Below are 19,740 nucleotides of genomic sequence, written 5' to 3' on the forward strand. Positions count from 1 at the left end.
AGGGGTGGGATGCTTATCTTCGTCTAATATTGATTATCTCACTGTATATGGAATTAATGATGTCAAGCCCAGCTCTACAATATGTTTATTATGTCATTCTTACATAAGAATGCATGTTTGCTTACTTGGGTATCTCGAAAATCGTTAAAGGATGGTAATGTACCAAATGGTACAATTAAGTTGAATTAAGTTTCGAACTAGACCAAATAGAGATTTTAAGATGAAATTGAGAATTTTAAAACCCCAGAATGACTTAAAATAGTGATTCGGAGTTCGAGGACCGATTTGAAGTCAAATTAGAATTTTCATGACCAAGGGGCAAAATGATCATTTTACCACCCGAGGTTAAAATTGTAATGTTTGAAGAAGTTTTTGATCAAGATTGACTATTTAGAACATAATTTGAGTTTGAGAAGTGAAAATTTTAATTCCGACATTTTTTCGAGCATAGGGGTAAATATAATTATTTTGCCACCCCAAGGGCAAAATTGTAATTTTACACCACCCAACACTTGTCCAGCACATGAATTTTACCCAATATTATCATGGATAATTAAGAAAATTTAAGTGGTGTAGAGAGATTACTTAATGGCTAAGTATGACACATGGACCAATGGAATGGTAATATGTGTCAAATTCTCATCTATTTATTATTTTCCTTATAAATTAGCATAAAAGCAGCCTATTTCTCTTCATATGGCTGGCCAAAGGAAGAACAAAGGAAGAAAAGAATAACAAAAACCCTAGGTGGAAAAATTCAAGGGAAAAGTGTGAAAATTCAAGAAAACAAGTGAAAAAAGATAAGATTTTTCAATTCTAGCTTGTGATCTATCTTTCCTATGCATTCTTTTTCATTTTTCATGGTTGAGAAACAAGTTTGCATGAGGATACCCTTGCTGGCCGGACATGGGGGGAGGAGTTTTGATGCTTGATTTGGTTAGATTTTAAGATATTTTAGTGTTTTTAGTTAGTTAGTTATGTGTAGCATGAAAAGTCAACAAGAAAAATTCATGTTCTTCCATCACCCATCATTGGCCAAATTCTCCATGTGGAATATTGATAATGATTTTGATTTTATTTCAAGTGATTTGGTTAGAAATTAGTGATTTATGGTGTGAGAATCAAGTAGGAAAAATTATAGTGTTGATGCACCCACCATGGCCAAATTTTCCAAGAGAAAATGTGAGGATGATTTTACCATATTTCAAGTTATTAAATTGTGTTTGATGATTTGGAGTATTAGGAGAAAAATGAAATTATTTAGAGTTAAATTGGACATATTGACCAATTAATCGAGTGATAGATCGAATTAGGTCAATACCGTTTTATTTAGATACACAATTGAATTTGTGTAGAACACCGTGCTTAGACAATAATTCGAATAATTTGCATTCCATTTCATACATTATCATAAAACCTGAATTGATTTTATAACAACTTAGCACAATGTAGTAAATGGTTTATTGTGCATTATATCTAGGTGGTGAGCATTCTGGCAAAAGTAAAGAGATAGTACCCGAGGATCAAGAATCGGAGTACTTGGAATTCGACTCCCGAAATAGTAAGTAACCTTATCATCATCTTAATTATCTAAAGTATGTTTTTATTCGATTTTATGAATTTTATGGAAAATGAGTTTAAATGATTAATTTTTAGGTTTTATAAACAAAATGTGTTTAAATAAAATGATTTTGTAAATGGTCTTGAAATTGAATGAAGGATTTGAAAATAAAGTAATTGGAGACCATTTGATGTATTGTGAATTTATGGTTCTACTTGAATGGCTTATGACAATAATTGCATGAATAGTTGAATTAATATTTGTGTTGAAATGTATGAACTGTGTATTTAGCCTTGAGATGCTATAAAATAAAATAATTGCCATGTCATGTTATCGCAAATTTTATTGTATGGTGGATTTAGCTTGCTACAGTGGGCGAGTTTTCTGTGGATCAACCTATTAGAGGGGCACGAAATCTCGTTATATTTTACCTCGGTTGGAGATGTGAATAGAGTAACTCATGAGGTATAACTTTAGAGTTTCACTTCACGTAAAACCACCACGTGAGGGTGAACTCAGTCAACGCCAATGAATGACTATGTTTTCAAAATAAAAATATGATTTATGCGTATATAACTTTTTAATAGCCTTTACGGTCTCAGTTGGGATAGCCCTCGGTCAAGGTATCCCTAATAACTGAGTATGAGAATAATTTTGACATGAGCTAAAGTTTTAAGAAAATCATAAGCCATATTGATTACTCGATTTATATGAATTGATTTTATTTAGTTGAAATGAGTTGAAAGGTGATGAATTACAGTATGTTAAACTATTTTATCTGTCTCTATTTACTCAGCTTTAGATATTTTATATGGTATTTGTTTACTCACTGAGATTATATAATCTCACCACCATCCTTTTCACCCATTTCAAGCTTAGTATAGGCTATAGATAGCTGATTTCATCGAGGTTACCTTTGGATTTACATCCTCTAAACTGTACGGTCACAGTCTTCCTTACTTTTGGTTATTCAGGGGCCCACTGGTTATTGTAAATTAAATTAAATACTATGGTTTACTGTATTACAATATGTATGAATTTATTTTACTTTTACGCTGTAAAAATTATTTACGTATAACTCTAAAAATATTATTTTATAAGAAAATAAATATTTTATTGAATATTTCTTTTATTTTTTTATATCCAAATAATTATAATTTTATTTTAAATGAAGGGTTTAGATGTTTAAACTTATTTTTGATCATGAATTATGTGTTTTGTATTCGCATACTACATTTTTAGCGGATTTCAAGATTTTTGATAAAAAATGACCAAAATGCTCATGTGAAAAAAAAATTATTTTTCTACTATTTTGATTTGAAAATAGTTTATAATATCTTAAAACATGATTTTAGTAACTAATACTCATAGGGGAAACAAAAAAAAATTGGTGTTAAGCCTTGGAAGGTTTCGATTGACATTTCAGGTAATGAATGTCTATCAGGACGTCGCGACGGTTGTTACGGGCTCGATAGGAATTCTGAGTCATGACAAATGAAATGTATTTCCTATCCAAAAAAAATTAAGTATGTTTTAAATTCATGTTACAATAAATTTTGAATTAATATAAATTAATTATAAATAAAATTTACTAATCATGCAAATCATTGAAATATTATTTTGTATTTGATAATTAAGATGGCTGGATGCTTTTTAAAAAGGATTACTGCATTTTTTTTCTTCACTTATATCAGAATTGTAGGAAAAAAGAAAAAGACGTTGTAGATGTTATTACTTGTTGATGACGATATATATATATATATATATATATATATATATTCACATGATTTATTCTGTATTAACAAATAGCGAGCAAACAAACAAAATACAAAATGGATGTGAAAAGAAGAAAAGGTGAAATAGTTGACACGTCCATTTCACCAAAAACCACGGCCATACATTGTCTTGAACAAGACCACGTTAGTTTACAGCTGGCAATGTGTCGGTTTTCATATATGATCATGTCAAGCTTTAACTATATAAAATAATATTATAATATATTTTAATAAAATAAATAATGCTAATGCAACTTTTTTTAGAAGCAATGTCATAAACTGTTCCCCAAACAAATGTTGCAGCTTGATCATGAGATTGGGCACCCTAAAAGCAACATATGATTTGGTAGTTGTCAAGTCTATGTTCGGTAAGATTGAAGCTCTGTTTTTGTTTTTTTTTTTCATCTAATTTTAGCATCCAAATATTAATTTTCACCCCAAAGCAGTTTCTCACTGTCCGATGCTACTTGCGTGACTCATCAACTTCTATAATAATGCTGCGCTGCTCATTAATTGGATAATTAATAATCGTTCACCTCCATACTTAATACTATGATAGCATGTTTGGTTGGGGGAATGGCTAAGCCATTCCCCCTTTATTCTCAAGGAATTTTTATTCCTTTGTTTGATTGAAAAATGATCATTCAAAATCAAGAAATAGCTAATACCACCCTCCCCATGGTATTAGCTATTTCATGGTTGAGGAATAAATTTAAAAATTAATAAAAACAAAAATACCCCTTACAAGTTTAAAAATTTACAACTTTATTAGTATAAAATATTATTTTTTTCTCTCTCCTCTTTCTCTCACTTGATTCCAATTTTTAATAAAATATTAATATTAAATTATAAATAAAATATTAATATTTAAATTATCAATTATTAATAAAATAAATTATAAATTATTCCTATTTAAAAACAAAATAAATTAAAAATAAATAAACATAATATCATTTAAATTAGATAAACAATATTAATAATTAAATCATCAATTATTAATATTTAAATAAGTTACCAATTATTAATATTTAAAAAATAAAATAAAAAATTAATCATAATAAAATTTAAATCAAATAAAATATTAATATTTAAATTATCTATTATTAATATTTTAAATAAATAATCAATTATTAATTTTCAAAAAAAAAATAAAATAAAATAATTGATCATCATAATATTTAAATTAAATAAAATATTAATATTTTAAAAATAAATAAATATTAATATTGAAATTATCAATTATTAATATTTTAAATAAATTATCAATTATTAATATTTTAAAAATAAAATAAAATAAAAATTAATCATAATAATATTTAAATTAAATAAATGTTAATATTTAAATGATTTATTATTAATATTTTAATTAAATTCTAGATTATTAATATTTAAAAAATCTAATAAAAATAAAATATCACATAAATAATAAAGGGTGTTTTTATCTTTTTATTTTCTATTCCTTTCTTATTCAAAAATTATTGTTACCAACCAAACACTACAATAAGTCATAATAATTATTCCTGTTCTATTCCCTTTGTCATACCAAACTAAGTAATAACTATTCTATTTTATTCCCACTTCATTCTATTCCCACATAATAACTATTTTATTCCATTCTTGTCTATTCCGTCAACCAAACGTACCATGAATCTATTTGGTCCAGTTAGAACTTTTATAAAAGATACAATTCCACTACAACTGTTATACAAGTGCTATGAAAAGGAATTACTCTAGCGTTTGATACATTTAATACATAAATGCTATAAAAAGTAAAAACTATCTTGATAATATTTTTAATAAATAAAAAAAAATAAATATAAATTTTATAAAAGAAAAAAAGAAATAAATGGAGTTAGTAGAAAAAAGTTGAATCAAATAAAAAATAAATGTGAAAAAATATAATTTTATAAATTATTGAAAGGTAAAGTAAGCGAGAATATAAAAAAATCTCATTAAATATTATTATTAGGGATTAAGATTTACGGAAAAAAGTTTTTATTTGCAATTTCATCTAAAAACTAAAATTAACTATTCACATAAAAATTAAAATTTCAAAAATCAAACACCTTACTTTTGTTTTTACAATAAAAGCTCTTTCATAAATTGAACGAAACACTAATTATGAAGTACTCTTTCCCTAGTTTTTTCTTTTTGAGTTTAGAACGAATGGTTAAACCATTAATTATAACTAATCATGGACATGATTAATGGTTGAAGAATCTATGATTGTCCTCTTAAATAGTAAGACTTGATAATAATTAAAAATCAATTGTCATGATCACAAGAACTTATTTTGTGTTACAATATTAGGTATAACTTTGACAAATTTTGCTTTATTTGTTGTTTTTTTTAATATACTTACCTGTTTATTTAATAATGTTTGTCATAAAATATAAAAATATAATAGAAAGTAAAATTATACTATTTACTTTTTTTTTAAATTGAATGGAAAATAAATAAACAATAAAAATTTGAATTAAATGAGATATAGATTGAATAATGCCGTTCAACAAACTACACGAGTTTTTTGTTTTTTTTAGAAACAGGGCCAAGCCCAAACACAAAAATACACGAAAAAGTAGGGGCTAATATAGTAATTTCATATGAAAATAAGAAGCGGAAATCCTACGCACCTTTGGCTCTCAAAATAAAATTTAAGCAAAGCCATCATTTCCCTCCAATTCCCGCACGCACTCTTTTGATTTTCCCTCATCACCATTTTCATCATTACTTTACTCTGCACCTCTTCACTATTAAAAAACCTCTCCTCCTTTCTTTCTTAAATTTCAAAAATTAAAAAAAAAGGTATTAACTCTCTGCTCTCAATGGAACCCTTCCCTTTTTTTTTTTTTTTTTTCATTCTAGGGTTTGTTATTCTTATTTTGTTTCTCGGCAGAAAAGAAACAGTGTAGCGTTTTTGTTTTTCCTTTTTTTTTTTTTTAAATTTTATCGTAAGGTTGTTTATTTGTTTAGTTGGTTTATTGAATTCCAAACAACTTGAAAACTAAGTGGGTAATCATTGGATTCTTTTTATTATTTCAGGTTCCTGGTGAATCAGCTAGTGCAAGATTCAAGATTTTTTTTAAAATTTTTTTATTAAGTACCAGGCGGTATACAGGTGAGAAATTGAACGATATTTTAAATCTATTTTTTATTCATGGGCAATCTATTATGTAATTGGTGATTTTGTGAATTGGCATTTTAGGGTTTCGTGCACTATTTCCTTATTTTCCGCTTTGTTTATAACGTTTGTTTTTTTCCTCTTAGTTTCTCAATGTTGAATTGGACGACATTAACTTTAATTTTTTTTTTCATAAGACTTTTTTAACTTTTTTTTTTTTCATTTCTGTGTGATCTCGTAGCAACCTAATGATGGATTTTAGATATCTTTAATTTCTGCTTTTGATAGAAAAAATTATAAGCTGTTTTTGGGGCGTGGGGAGAATATTGTTCATAATCATATTTGTGGGGCATTAGTAGACAAATTCTACATTAATTGAAATAGGCTGAGATGATTTTTGATATAAGCAATCAATCATTGGTGTTGATATCTTTGCTCAATAGCTTCAAAATTTGGGAAGAAGGATTGTATTATTATTCCACCTCAGGTGTGCACTACCTAAACTTTCCATTATTGATTTGGTGATTGGTTGTCAAAAGCAGAAGTTTTAACATGTTGGTATAATGTTGCTACTGAAAATGTTTATCGAACAAAAATACAGTCAACCTGGATCAATAATTAAGTTTGTATATTGGCTAGTTCAAGGTTTTAGCTTAAGGGAATGTAACATTATTGACTTTCCTCCAGAATTATCACCGCCTTTATTGTTGTTCACTTTCCATCAAAACCTTGGCTTGTGGCATCTCGGATTTGCCACTCTGCCATCATTGACAATGCTTATCCTTTTGTCCAATCTTTTGATGGCCCTATGCTATCACCACTACTACTTGTAACACCATTTTGGTGATTGCTTCTGTTGAAACAATCTTTGAAAGGTAACTGATGCCTTGTTGCTTTAGTTAGAATTAAATAAGATTGCTTCTGGTTAATTCTTTTGAAAGTTGCTTGAACTGATTCTATAGTAATTGGCTAATAGATCTATCATGATAAGAATTTCATGGCACTAACATATTTGATGCTATTCATAGGGGATATATTTGTAACTTAAAGTCTTTTTTTTTAAAACTGTAAATTAAAGTCTTTTAGTAGTGTAACAGGAATTAAACAAAATTGTTGAGATTTTGATTTCTTCAAAATTATTTTTGCTATGCCCTTTTTTGGTGTTGTAGTTAAACTTATGGTTTAATTATGTTGTACAATTACTTCATGTAAAAATAGTTGCTTATTTTGAAGTCCAGCTTCATTGCTCTTTTCGTATGGGTCCTTTATTTTGGCATTTCATCTTTATTGATTGTTTTGTTTCAGTCAATGTTATTTAAGAAATGTGTTGGCTAAGTGGCCTCTTAGCTTTAGGTGGTGGCATGAAAATTATTGAGCACTTAGCAGTTCGACTTGGATGATTATAATACTGCATTTCTGAAATTATGGTATATAGTTTTGAGCAATGGTTACAGATCTCTTTGGCTATCAAATTGAAATGGTTAACTAACTTGTGCTTTGTTCTGTTTGTGCACTGGCATGTATCCTGGTTTTGTTATAATGTATTTGTAATATGTGATGCTCCTAGGTTAATTAATAATGGAATCTGGATCACAAGCTTTACAACACCGCTTGCTGTCAGTGAAATTGTGGCCACCTAGTTATAGTACAAGGCTAATGCTTGTAGAGCGGATGACCAAGAATCTTACAACTCCATCCATTTTCTCTCGAAAGTATGGCCTACTAAGTAGTGAAGAGGCTGAGGAGGATGCCAAGAAAATAGAAGAGTTAGCTTTTGCAACTGCAGATCAACACTACAAGAAGGAGCCTGATGGTGATGGAAGTTCTGCAGTGCAAATATATGCAAAAGAATCCAGTAGACTGATGCTGGAAGTTATTAAAAGAGGCCCTACGGTAAAGGATGGAGAGTTAGCAGATAAAAATACTGCTCTCCATGAAACTGTCTTTGATATATCTGGAGGTCGGCGGGCATTTATTGATGCAGAGGAGGCCGAGGACCTTTTGAAACCACTTAGACAGCCAGGAAATTCCTATACTAAGATATGCTTTAGCAACAGAAGTTTTGGCTTGGATGCAGCAAATGTTGCTGCACCCATCTTATCATCCATTAAAGATCAATTGACAGAGGTAGACCTTTCAGATTTTATTGCTGGAAGGCCAGAATCAGAAGCTCTCGAAGTCATGAATATTTTTTCTTCAGTCCTGGAAGGTTGTCACTTGAGGTACCTGAACCTTTCGAACAATGCCTTGGGTGAAAAGGGTGTCCGAGCTTTTGGGGCACTCTTGAAGTCACAGAATAATTTGGAGGAACTTTATTTGATGAATGATGGTATCTCAGAAGAAGCTGCTCGAGCAGTTTCTGAGCTAATTCCTTCTACTGAGAAGCTGAAAGTTCTTCAGTTTCACAATAACATGACAGGGGATGAAGGTGCAATTGCTATCTCTGAGATTTTGAAGCGCTCCTGTGCATTGGAGGATTTCCGGTGTTCTTCTACAAGAGTTGGCGCAGATGGTGGTGTGGCTCTAGCTGAAGCACTAAAGACATGTACCCATTTAAAGAAGCTTGATCTGCGTGACAACATGTTTGGTGTGGAAGCTGGAGTTGCTTTGAGCGAAGCTCTCTCCCTGTTTGCGAATCTTACTGAGGTTTACCTCAGTTTTTTGAACCTGGAGGATGAGGGGGCAGAAGCACTCGCCAATGCTCTGAAAGAGAGTGCACCTTCTCTTGAAGTTCTGGAAATGGCTGGAAATGACATTACAGCCAAAGGTGCTGCTTCTTTAGCAGCCTGTATTGCATCAAAACAATTCCTCACAAAATTAAACTTGGCAGAGAATGAACTCAAGGATGAAGGTGCTATTTTGATTGCTAAGGCAATAGGAGAGGGTCATGGTCAGTTGAATGAAGTTGATATGAGCTCAAATGCCATAAGGAGAGCCGGGGCAAGGCTTTTGGCTCAGGTTGTTGTGAAAAAACCTGGATTTAAGTTGCTGAATATCAATGGAAATTTCATTTCTGATGATGGGATAGATGAGGTGAAGGAATCATTTAAAAGTTGGCCTGATATGCTTGGTCCTTTGGATGAGAATGATCCAGAAGGAGAAGATGATGAGGATGCTGAAGAGGAGAATGCAGAAAATGAGAGTGAACTGGAATCCAAGCTTAAGGATCTCAAGATCGAGCAAGAAGAATAGTCATGCTGTGTATGTCTGTTGTTATTGCTATATTCAGCTGAAAATCATTTAAATAATCTTCTACTTTCAATCTTGCTTATTATAGTCTAAGGTACAAAATTAGTGTGGGAGATCCTACCCAATGTAGGTTAGGTTTTTGAAGACTAATTCGTCAAAGTCAGATAATAGAACAGTCTGAGTTTAATTGTTGTAGCTCTAATTAGCTGGAAGCTGAATTAAATTTAAATTTACTCAGCAACATACTCTTTGGACAGCATGTTATCATTCCTTTAGTTGTAGCTGTAATGTACCTGAGATACAGCAGTCATCTGTTTCAGATATCATTATTCAACAGTTTAATATGCAATTTTTTTTTTCAAATGTTTCTGAGATTTCATATGAAGTAGCAAGTAATAGTTAATTCACTTGCACTTTCATGCATTTTATTTTGAATCTTTAAGAGAATTAGTATGGTGGCATTTTTTTTTGTTGAAGTGTGTTTGTAATATGTTCTTGGATTGATCTTTACTCGTTTTCCGTTGTGGACTTGGTATTTTGGTTTTTGACTGCTTTTGAAGTGGGACCTTATCTTGACGTACAAGTATATCAACCCAATGCCTTTGGGATGACCCAGTTGTTCTTGTTAGTTGTTATGCTGTTTGCATTCATGTGTGTTCTGGTCATTGCTTTGATTATAAATACATGCCTGGTAGGGTCTAGTAATGAATATACCCTTGTCCAGTTCTGGCAGGCTTCTTGCAACGAAGTTTACCTTAGCTACCACACCGTAATATTAATATGCAATGCTACCTATGTGATTCGGATTAATGGTTTTCCAATGTCATTAACCTTCGTCTTGAAATGCATCATGAGGTTTATGGAGAGGTTACAGTTTTTTTTTTTATTATGAAAAGAAACGAATATATAAGATTGAGATGACATGCAGGGGAAAGAAACATGAAATTGCATCTCGTACAGTCTTGTCCAATGGACTGGTTTGAGTTAAAATTGACGCTTGATTTTGGTTGATCAAACAGCTACTGCAACTTTAAGGGACTCTAGTATCTTATCATCAAGCTCGAACTGCATAGGTTCCTTGTCTCGCCCTATCTTTACATACTCCTCGAATCGCTCTTTCAAGTCTTCTGGAAGGTTTGTGGTGCCATTCCACCCCAATATGTCCTTTGCTGCTCTTGGCTCTGAATAAAAGTGCTGCACAATGACAGGATGATGGTAACTATACTACAGTTCGCAGAACTTCTGGATTAGCAGTTAGTTTACAGTATAGAATACATTGTAACATTCTAAATCGGTCGACCTGAGATGAAGATAACCCATGGTTTATATTGAGCGATTGCAGATTTTGCAGTGAAATCAAATTTGTCTTGGAAAACAGTAAACAAAATACGATATTACCATATTACGGAAAGGAAAAGCTTTCTTTGCATCAATTCCAACAGCTTTTGGATCATAATGAGCAATTTCAACTGGTAAGCCAGCAGCTTCAGCACATAATCTGGCCATTCCATCCAGAGTCACCGCTCGGTCGCTGACACAGTTGAAGATATTAGAAGATGCAGCTTCTGGTTTCTCAACAGCCAGAGTAAGCATAGAGGACAAGTCCCTAACATGGGCGATGTTTGTAAGTTGCATCCCTGAGCCAGGGATTGGCACTGGTCTCTTCCGGACGATTCCTGTCGAGAATAAATATCATGCACTTATTTAACACCTAAAACAAGGAAAATAAGTAACATACTAACACTGATACAACAGTTTTTTCGGAACCTCCAAGAAAGGGGAATGAAGCCTTAAAAGAGTTCATGGCAATATATCTGATGGTGAAATTGTTGTATGGCTTAGGAAGCTCAAAAGATTCCTTCACTTACGATCAAAGAACCACTCCTCACAGTCTTTGTTGTTTCCGGATCCAATCATGTATTGTGGCCGGAATATAGCCCAACTACTAAAAATTTCGGCTATGTATTTCTCAACTCCAACATGACCAGCATCAGCTTTAACAACATCCTGCAATAATGAAGATTTTGCTTGAGTCGATTCAATAATGTTATTCATGCCTGTGGCATTATAAACGCATTACTATCTTATACCCCTTCAACATGAGGAGGCTCGTCGGTAGGCTTATAGATTCCAGCACTGCTGATGTACAAGAATTGATCCACCCCAGAGCTTTTGGCCCAATCTATCACAGGCCTACATGAGAAAATTGAAATTAGAATGGCTACTGTTTTGTTTTGGCCATAATGAATTGCTTTAATTAAATTACATATAGGTTTAATTTCTTACTTCCTTTCTTAACTATCTAATGGTTGGTCCAAGATTTGAATATCTTTTCCTTAATTTTGAAGGAAAATCTAATCCTGATCATCAAAATTGTGAATGCAAATTGAAACCACGATTAAATATTTTGATCCATGTACTCTACTGAATGCCTAAAACTCACCATATCCGCCGAGTCTATCAAGCAGAATATGGTGAAAACCATCATCACTTATACAGAATTAATGCAACAAACCTTACGGTGTCCAAGTCCTTGCCATTGTTATCTAACACCACATCAAATGTTGCTCCTGCAACAACCTTCCCAACATCTGCCGGGTCTCCCCACACCGTTTTCCCTCCAGCACTCACAATTTCCTATAAGCATTCTCAAATCCCATAAAAAGGAGAAGAAGGAAAAGAAAAACTCTAATTAGAAACCAATGATTACGAAAAGCAGAAAACAATGGTTATTTGATCTTACAGAGAATCTGTTGAATGGGGGCTTCTTCATTTTATCTGAGCCCTCATCTCCGACAGTCAAGATGGTGACCTCATGGCCAGAACCCAATAGCTCTTTTGCAAAGTAGAAACCAATTACCGCATGCCCACCACTGTTTGTATTAACTATCAGGACCTTCTTCTTCTCTCCACCACTGGCCTTGACAGTGAAGGAAGAGGGAGAGTATCTCCTAGAGCTCGTGGGGTAGGCAAAGAAGGAAGGAGATATGGAAAGAGAAGAAGAGAGAAAAGAGGAAGTGGAAAGAGACAAGCGAGGAAGAGGATAGAGAGAAGGTGAAGGAAGCTTGGAAGGAGGAGAGGAGAAGAGCAGAGACGAGGATGAGGAAGCGAGAGCAGCCATTGACCGTTACTTTTGGTGCTTGTTTCAGAACCAGCAATTTTTGGTTCAAGATAAAGGCAACGGTTTGGCCCCCTTCATTTACCCCACGACAGTTTTTTCTCCCGGGTGATTTTGGAACTGGGGTTAATGAACTTTCTAAATGTCAAAAATCATTTCTTTTGATTTTATTTAATGAGAATTAGTGTAGATTAAAGTTTTTTATGTTGCATATAGTAGAAGAGCAAAGGCAAGCTTTGGGCTTGAGCCCAAACGTTTGATAAGTCAAGATTCCAGAGTGGCAAAGCAATAAAGAAAGAGAATGGTCAAGACTGGAGTGAACAATGCTCAAATTCAAAGAAGGGTCTGTTGCCATATCTGCAAACAAACCAAATCCTAATTCAAAAACACTTTTAGAATCTTGTGGATGATAAACAAACAAAAAAGTTGGTTACTGCATCAAATCAGACTACACCCAGAGTTAAATCATTTCAACTTAAACCCCCAAACGCATCAAGAAAGCAGGGCCGTCAGATTCTCACCAGGTCCCTACTTGACGCGCTTTTTTGAATGATCTATTAAAAGCAGTGGACCCAACTTAACTCTTGCATCAGATTAGATTTTAGAACGTTAGCCCCGATCGGCGCACCTTTTTTAAATTCCCAGAGTCCAGAGCTCCCTCATAAACTAGCCGTTACCCTTCGCTGCTCTACATCTGTCTTCTCTCATATTGCTTTTCCTTCCATGGCTGCTTCAGTTGACACTCCATCTCCACCTCATCTCACCAAGGTCCTTTCTCCTTTTCCACCTTTTTTCCCCCTTTAATGGGGGTGTTCTTTTCCCTTTTGTCCCTTTTCTTCTAATATATCTTTTCTTTTGTTTGGATACATTAACAGGAGCCCACAAGCTCGATGGCTTCTTCATCTCCTCTCTTCAGTCCAGCTTCAGACAAGGGTTTTTGGAGCACCCTTCGTAACCGGGTCGATGCTCTCATCGATGATCGGAATGCCAAGTTCTCTACCGTCCAAAATATTGATCCGTCTTTGCCTACACAGATTGTAAGTTTTCTTTATTCTTCAACTTCTTAAAGCTAATTGCTATGCTATGAAAGTTTGCTTCTGGGGTTGGTGTTCAATTGACAAGGTTTCTTATTTTGATATTTTGGGCAGAATTCAGGAAAATCCAACAAAGCTAAGCGACTGAAGGAGGATTCATTGCTTTTGCTAAGAGGGTTTGATTCCATCTCACAAACTCTCTCTCAGCTATCTAACAATCTCGACAATGCTCTTCAGGTAATCTAGAAAACGTCCTTTAAATTAAGACTATGAGATTATCTTTAGTTTTGTAGCTTTAGCTATAAGAAATTTGCAAACTTGATGAAGTTAAGTGTTTTCTGTTTGCTCTGTTTTTAAGGGAGCTAGAGAGCTAGCTAAACCTCCCACATTGACCGATATATTTCATAGTAACCTGAAGAATTCAGAGGCCAAAGAGGAAGATCCAAAACAAAAACGAAAGGAAGAAGACAGGAAGATAGGTGTGAAGAGGAAATTTGATTCCAGTGAATTGTCAGATGATAACAAAGGAGATGATTCGCAAAAAGAGAACGAACAAAGCCCCAAAGACAAGAAGATGATAAAGAAAGCCAAAAATGTTAGTTATTCCTTCGTTTGAATCTAATTGACTTGATCAGTACCCAAGTAGTACTCCTAGCTCTCCGGTTTCTAACCCTCCCTTTCAATTTTCGCAGCTTGCAATTTCCATGGCGACCAAAGCCGCTTCACTTGCAAGAGAGTTGAAGTCCATAAAATCTGATTTATGTTTTGTGCAAGAGCGTTGCGGTTTGCTTGAGGAAGAGAACAGAAGGCTTCGAGATGGATTTGGTAAGGGGATCCGACCCGAGGAAGATGATCTGGTAAGTTTCTTATTCACTTGAGTAGAAACAAAATTTTTGTTATCTTAGCACAGTGTATAGTTCTGATCCAAATTGATGTAAACATTGACAGGTGAGGCTTCAACTGGAAGCACTGCTTGCAGAGAAATCCAGACTAGCCAATGAAAATGCAAATCTGGTAAGGGAAAATCAGTGCCTTCACCAGCTTGTAGAGTACCATCAAATGACCTCCCAAGATCTCTCTGCATCGTATGAGGAAGTAATAAGAGGAATGTGCTTAGACTTTTCGTCTCCTATAGCAGAAGAAGAGGAAATCGATGGAGATTGTGACGATGCTGACAAGCGAGTTACACGAACACCTCCAAGGGATATCTTCGGCTTATCCACGTCTCTTGACGACTACTTCGATGAAGAGCAGCAATAGGTCACGCGCAATATAGGTGGAAGTTTAATGTCTCGTCACTGGAGCTGATAGTTTGGCTGTAACAAGAAAAATTTTATGATTAATTACTTAATATCTCAAATAATATAACTCCTGTTTTCTAAGGTTGCCATTGATACTATGAGAATGTGATTTTTATTAAAAATGGAAAGAATATAAATTTTTCCATTATTTTGGGAAAAATTACACTATTTTTCTTCCCAATTTTTTCTTTTTATTCAACTTCAATTGAATTTTCCGTGCATCAAGTTTTCCATATTAATTTAGGATTTAAAACATAAAATTCACTGTCTTTTTCTTGTAACTTGCAAATAATTTTTTTAAAAAATATTAATCATAAAATAGTCGCATTAACAGTTAGTGTAAACTGATCAAAGCAAAAATACAAATCGATGAAAATTTGCTGAAAGCCAAAAAATCGAACCAGAGACTGGCTTCTTAACGATACCTAAGCAGTAGCAGCAAAAGCTGTCAAAACTACGTCGCATCAGGACAATGGAAACTACGTTAATTTTTGCAACCTCTAACTGAAATTTCCATCGCTTTCTTTTCTTATCTTTTCATTTTTTTTTTGTTCCTTAGTAATAACAAAATCGCCAACAGCTTAAAATAAAAATTTAGTTCTACGCATTAGTATAAAAAATAAAAATTTAGTAACTTCACATATTATTAACTTCACATTTAAATTATTTAATATTATTATGTTATTTTTGTTAAATTATTATTTATTATTTTAAAAGATAAAATTTAAAAATTTATTTTTTAAAAAAGTAATTTTATTAAATTTTAAGATAAAATACTCTATCAGTCTTAACTTTTAATCATAATTACACATGAATCCACTAATTTGTAAAATAAACTCTTCGTCCTTAACAATTAAACGGTTTTAATATTTAAATTGAAATGTCTAAAATATCCTTTTCTTATTTCTACTTTTTTTTAGACTGATCGACGATGTTTCTTACCTCGACCACCTGTGATCAGATCTGACTCAGATCCGGTCCGATTTCTCAAGAAGCACCAGTTCTGGTGTTCCCAAAAACCACCGAGATCGGTACTCCTTAATGAGCACTGTGAAGATAAACAACTCTAAACGGGATCTACTGACACCAACATCTGTGAAGATAAAGGATGACCGAGATCGAATGGTATCTTCACGATACTTTGAAAGAGGATGGTCTTTTGGAAAGTAAGTATGTTGTGATGATTAAATATCACTTCGCTCATTTCTCCCAACAATAACAAAAGTCACCTAAAGGTACCATAGCATTAGAGAACAAAAGATTGTTTTTCATCAGCTTCTAAAATTCGTTTAGCACCACTGCAACTGAATCAAAGTAACTTCACAGAACTACGGCAGCATTTCCGAAATATCTCTTCTAAGATAAGTTCAAATCCCCAAACGTCTAACAATTGAATCTAATTTGCTTGTAAAAATGTAAAAGCAATTCAGATGCAAATTTTATATTCCATTTTAGTTGGCAAGATAGAAATTGAAGACCATAGAGCCTACGAACTTGTTATATGCTTTATAAGTTCAAAATATTTGGCATCATCAAAACACAAGTCCTCTGAGTACTTAGCAATTATCTAAACGCAAGTCAAAGTGCGGACAAGGTAGCATCATACAGACAAGTTCAACAAGAAAGCATTAGGATAGAGTAGCATCATAAACTTGTACAGATCTTCCATACCAATCAAAATGCTTACAGAACAACTAAGTTTCTCAAGTATAAGCTCAATTTTGCTTCTTTATTTACCAGCAAGGACTCTCTTTCTTTTAGCACCAGTTTTTGCCTCAGCACCAGCATCCACTGAAGTAAAGGCTTGAGAAGATAAATTCACTGCTCTTTCAGTTGCTTTTGCCAGATTTGTGACCAAGATCATATCCTTCAGCTTATCAAGTCCTTCAGAAAATACATGGGCCCCATTCTCGTACTGCAAGAAAAAACAAGATGTTATTGGTTTCCATCGTAGAAGCACCATATTTTTTATTTTTAAGAATAATTTCCAGAAATATCAAACCCCAACAAGGTTTAAATATGCCTAGAAAGCAACATAGGAACTGAACATGTGATTGCAACTAATACATCAAAAGTGAAATAATTCATTTAAGCTATAATATTGCTCCTTATACATAAAAGGGTCAAATTTTATGACTCAGCTGTTAAAGGCTACAAATAATTACACATGACAAAGAAAGACACTTTGATTTGGCAAAACAAAGTGTGTATCCTGCCTCTTGCTTCATTGTTACCACAAGGGATCAAAGTGATGCCTCTATGCTGTAGATATCTACTTGCAAAGCTTACAGTCAGCACCACTCTAGTACAATAGACTATAAAAGAATCTAACAAATATTTATGTATGAACTGTATATAAAGAGATCATTCTTTTCTCGTGATGGTAACAGAGCTCTATGGCTGCCTATTTGAGCTAAGATAGTGTTGTAGAGACATACTGCTTCAAGCTTGCCAAGAGCATGCTCCAACTTGAGAGAAAGCTGGCGATTTTCATCTGTCAGGGCTTCAATCTGCATTTAGGCAGGATAAAAGCACTTCATAACTTAAACCTCAAAAAAAAAAAAAAAAGTAGCAAGACTTCAATCTCCAGTTAGGGGGAAAAAGCATATAACTTAAACCTTCAAAAGAAAAGCTAATATAGCAGTCAACAAGTCACCTTCTTTTGGGAACCAAAATACAAGTTTCTGTATCTGGTATCTGCTGCCCTAGGGCTTCCAGTTGGGGAAGAATCTATTGTAACCTGTTTCAATGTCAATAAAACATTTTATTAAAATTCACAGGTTTTTGCCTCTAGAAACATATTATGATCAGCAATAAACCGTTTACATTTAGGCAAAAGAAAGACTGAATACCCTCAATTTTAATTCTTCTATGGTCTTTTGTTGTTCTTCAAATTGTTGTAAAAGATAGTCAACTTTTTCTTCCAAGCTCTTATTTGTCAAGGTTGGCTCTGGTAGTTTCCCCTCCTCAAAATTCAATGGCTCCTCATCCTTCTCACTTTCAGTCAGAGTCATCTCTTCAATTACACGATCAATATCCTTGTCTTGAGGAGTACCTGCACTATAAAGACGTCCAGATCTCCTAAGCTTAGTACCAGCAATGTGTTTCTTTGCCTTTGTTACTGAAGATAAATCAGCAGATTTTGTCTGTGGTTCTATCGTCTCCAATTGAGGATTCGTTTTCTCGAATTGCAATTCTTTCTCTAATGAAGGATTGGAGCTTTCAGGTTGCTTTTCCACTCCCCCAGAAGGGTCCGCAATGTCAGGCTTAGACTAGAATTTTGTAATGATACAATAAAAATGAGAAAAGAGTCCTCTGATCCATTTCACGGGAAAAGAATTTCTTCTCCAAATTCTGAATTTCCTTGCTAATGGAGAACATAGTAGCAAGTAAAGCACAGGAATAGAAAATACGAATACCAACAAGGATTCAGATACAAGGAGAACTTGTATGCACAAATGAACACAAATCTACATGCAAAACCACTTTTCTCGGATCAACACGCAACTGAACCTATGATGTTACTCTGTTGACAAAACCCAAGAGTCCAAGGGTACATAGGATTTTTTAGACAGATAGAGCCCATAAAGATTACAAGTCGGAGCTTAGAGCAGAAAAGGCCCTACAATCTCAAGAGTCATTGTCATGGTGAAAAAATAATTAAATGACAAGGCACCTTCTGTTACTCGCGCAATCATTTATCATCAAAATCACCCATAACCGTAGACAGTCTCTCTTCTTTTATATCTTGTACTAAAAACTACTCACACCAAATACAAACGAACCCACAAGAACATTTAAAACAACAATCGAGAAAACACCCACAAAATGAAACCAAGAAAAGAAAAAAGAAATAACTTTGTTAACAAAATATTATGCCGTTTAAAAAAAATAAAAAAAAGTAAAAGTGAGTTTGCTTTTACCGTGGTAGCCTTTCTTTGAAGCTTTTGAGCAAGTGGCCTCCTACCCATTTTCTCTCTGACTCTGACTTGAAGCTACAAATGACTGAAAAGGTTTAGAGAGAGAATGAGGAAGATGAAAATAAAGAGGGTTTTACATGTTAGGGATATGTTTTATTATGTAAAAAAGATAGTAATTTTATACAAAATTGAGGGTATTTTTGTTTGGAAATTTATTTAACAGCGGAAAACCTCGATAATAGTTATTTTAGTTTTTTCAAAAACGACCAGCTCATACACCAAAGAAAGGAAAAAATCAAGTTGAAACTAATTATTGAATTTTAGAAAGTATTATAGTAATAAATAGTTTGTTAAAAATGATATATAAAATAAAAAATTATTATTTATAAGTAAATTCAAATAATTTAAGTAAACTCATGACGAATTTTACTTAATTTGCTCGATAGTGGAAAGTAGTTGATTATGATGTATCTATTGCTGCTAATAAGATATGCCATTAAGGCAACGTGGCATGTTGTGAAAGAAGCAATTAAGCATACATTTTCATGTTTTGCCATGAAGACGTTATTTGACAAATATAACAATCACATGTCATAGAAATAACAGATTTTAAAAAATTTCATACAAAATAAGAGTTTAATTAAATAAAAATAATATTTTAAAAGTTCAATTAAATATAGTAAAAAATAAAGAGAAAATTAATATATATATATATATATAA

General features: G+C 33.1%; 4 protein-coding genes across 5 annotated transcripts; 2 read left to right on the forward strand and 2 right to left on the reverse strand.

Moving 5' to 3' along the window:
• Positions 1–5,981: 5,981 nt before the first annotated feature.
• Positions 5,982–10,005, forward strand: RANGAP1 (RAN GTPase activating protein 1). The gene is made up of 3 exons (XM_007050557.3): positions 5,982–6,141; positions 6,379–6,454; positions 8,025–10,005. Exon 3 carries the CDS (start codon positions 8,036–8,038, stop codon positions 9,647–9,649), a length of 1,614 nt encoding a protein of 537 aa, XP_007050619.3. The 5' UTR covers positions 5,982–6,141; positions 6,379–6,454; positions 8,025–8,035; the 3' UTR covers positions 9,650–10,005.
• Positions 10,006–10,502: 497 nt separating this feature from the next.
• CSP41A (chloroplast stem-loop binding protein of 41 kDa) lies at positions 10,503–12,846 on the reverse strand. Of its 2 annotated transcripts, none has more exons than XM_007050559.3 (6): positions 12,390–12,846; positions 12,162–12,283; positions 11,737–11,839; positions 11,515–11,653; positions 11,045–11,301; positions 10,503–10,840 (listed from the first exon to the last, which is right to left on the reverse strand). In XM_007050559.3, exons 1-6 carry the CDS (start codon positions 12,765–12,767, stop codon positions 10,658–10,660), a joined length of 1,182 nt encoding a protein of 393 aa, XP_007050621.3. In that variant the 5' UTR covers positions 12,768–12,846; the 3' UTR covers positions 10,503–10,657. The 2 variants fall into 2 exon arrangements, with proteins under 2 accessions (XP_007050621.3, XP_007050620.3); XM_007050558.3 differs by having other exon boundaries at positions 11,045–11,322; positions 12,390–12,839.
• A 549-nt stretch (positions 12,847–13,395) lies between these two features.
• Positions 13,396–15,180, forward strand: LOC18613360 (GRIP/coiled-coil protein). The gene is made up of 6 exons (XM_018115191.2): positions 13,396–13,532; positions 13,640–13,801; positions 13,913–14,035; positions 14,157–14,393; positions 14,491–14,655; positions 14,747–15,180. The coding sequence occupies exons 1-6, from the start codon at positions 13,488–13,490 to the stop codon at positions 15,056–15,058; spliced, it is 1,044 nt and encodes a 347-aa protein (XP_017970680.2). The 5' UTR covers positions 13,396–13,487; the 3' UTR covers positions 15,059–15,180.
• A 1,441-nt stretch (positions 15,181–16,621) lies between these two features.
• LOC18613361 (uncharacterized) lies at positions 16,622–19,184 on the reverse strand. The gene is made up of 5 exons (XM_007050562.3): positions 19,023–19,184; positions 17,952–18,371; positions 17,756–17,839; positions 17,538–17,609; positions 16,622–17,014 (listed from the first exon to the last, which is right to left on the reverse strand). The coding sequence occupies exons 1-5, from the start codon at positions 19,068–19,070 to the stop codon at positions 16,829–16,831; spliced, it is 810 nt and encodes a 269-aa protein (XP_007050624.3). The 5' UTR covers positions 19,071–19,184; the 3' UTR covers positions 16,622–16,828.
• Between the last annotated feature and the right edge of the window lie 556 nt (positions 19,185–19,740).

The sequence above is a fragment of the Theobroma cacao genome, chromosome 1, assembly GCF_053813885.1.
Source record: "Theobroma cacao isolate CCN51 chromosome 1, ASM5381388v1, whole genome shotgun sequence".
NCBI lineage: Eukaryota > Viridiplantae > Streptophyta > Magnoliopsida > Malvales > Malvaceae > Theobroma > Theobroma cacao.

Bases quoted from the DNA above. Each gene is read 5' to 3' on its own strand.
- CSP41A (XM_007050558.3), bottom strand. From the start codon at position 12,767: ATGGCTGCTCTCGCTTCCTCATCCTCGTCTCTGCTCTTCTCCTCTCCT. The intron at 12,284-12,389 runs GTAAGATCAAAT...GAATGCTTATAG, and splicing joins CCCCATTCAACAGATTCTCT to GAAATTGTGAGTGCTGGAGG. The intron at 11,840-12,161 runs GTTTGTTGCATT...TTTCTCATGTAG, and splicing joins AAGGACTTGGACACCGTAAG to GCCTGTGATAGATTGGGCCA.
- RANGAP1 (XM_007050557.3), top strand. From the start codon at position 8,036: ATGGAATCTGGATCACAAGCTTTACAACACCGCTTGCTGTCAGTGAAA.
- LOC18613361 (XM_007050562.3), bottom strand. From the start codon at position 19,070: ATGGGTAGGAGGCCACTTGCTCAAAAGCTTCAAAGAAAGGCTACCACG. The intron at 17,610-17,755 runs GTGACTTGTTGA...GCCTAAATGCAG, and splicing joins ATTTTGGTTCCCAAAAGAAG to ATTGAAGCCCTGACAGATGA. The intron at 17,015-17,537 runs GTATGTCTCTAC...TTTTTCTTGCAG, and splicing joins CTCTTGGCAAGCTTGAAGCA to TACGAGAATGGGGCCCATGT.
- LOC18613360 (XM_018115191.2), top strand. From the start codon at position 13,488: ATGGCTGCTTCAGTTGACACTCCATCTCCACCTCATCTCACCAAG. The intron at 13,533-13,639 runs GTCCTTTCTCCT...ATACATTAACAG, and splicing joins CTCCACCTCATCTCACCAAG to GAGCCCACAAGCTCGATGGC. The intron at 14,036-14,156 runs GTAATCTAGAAA...TCTGTTTTTAAG, and splicing joins ATCTCGACAATGCTCTTCAG to GGAGCTAGAGAGCTAGCTAA.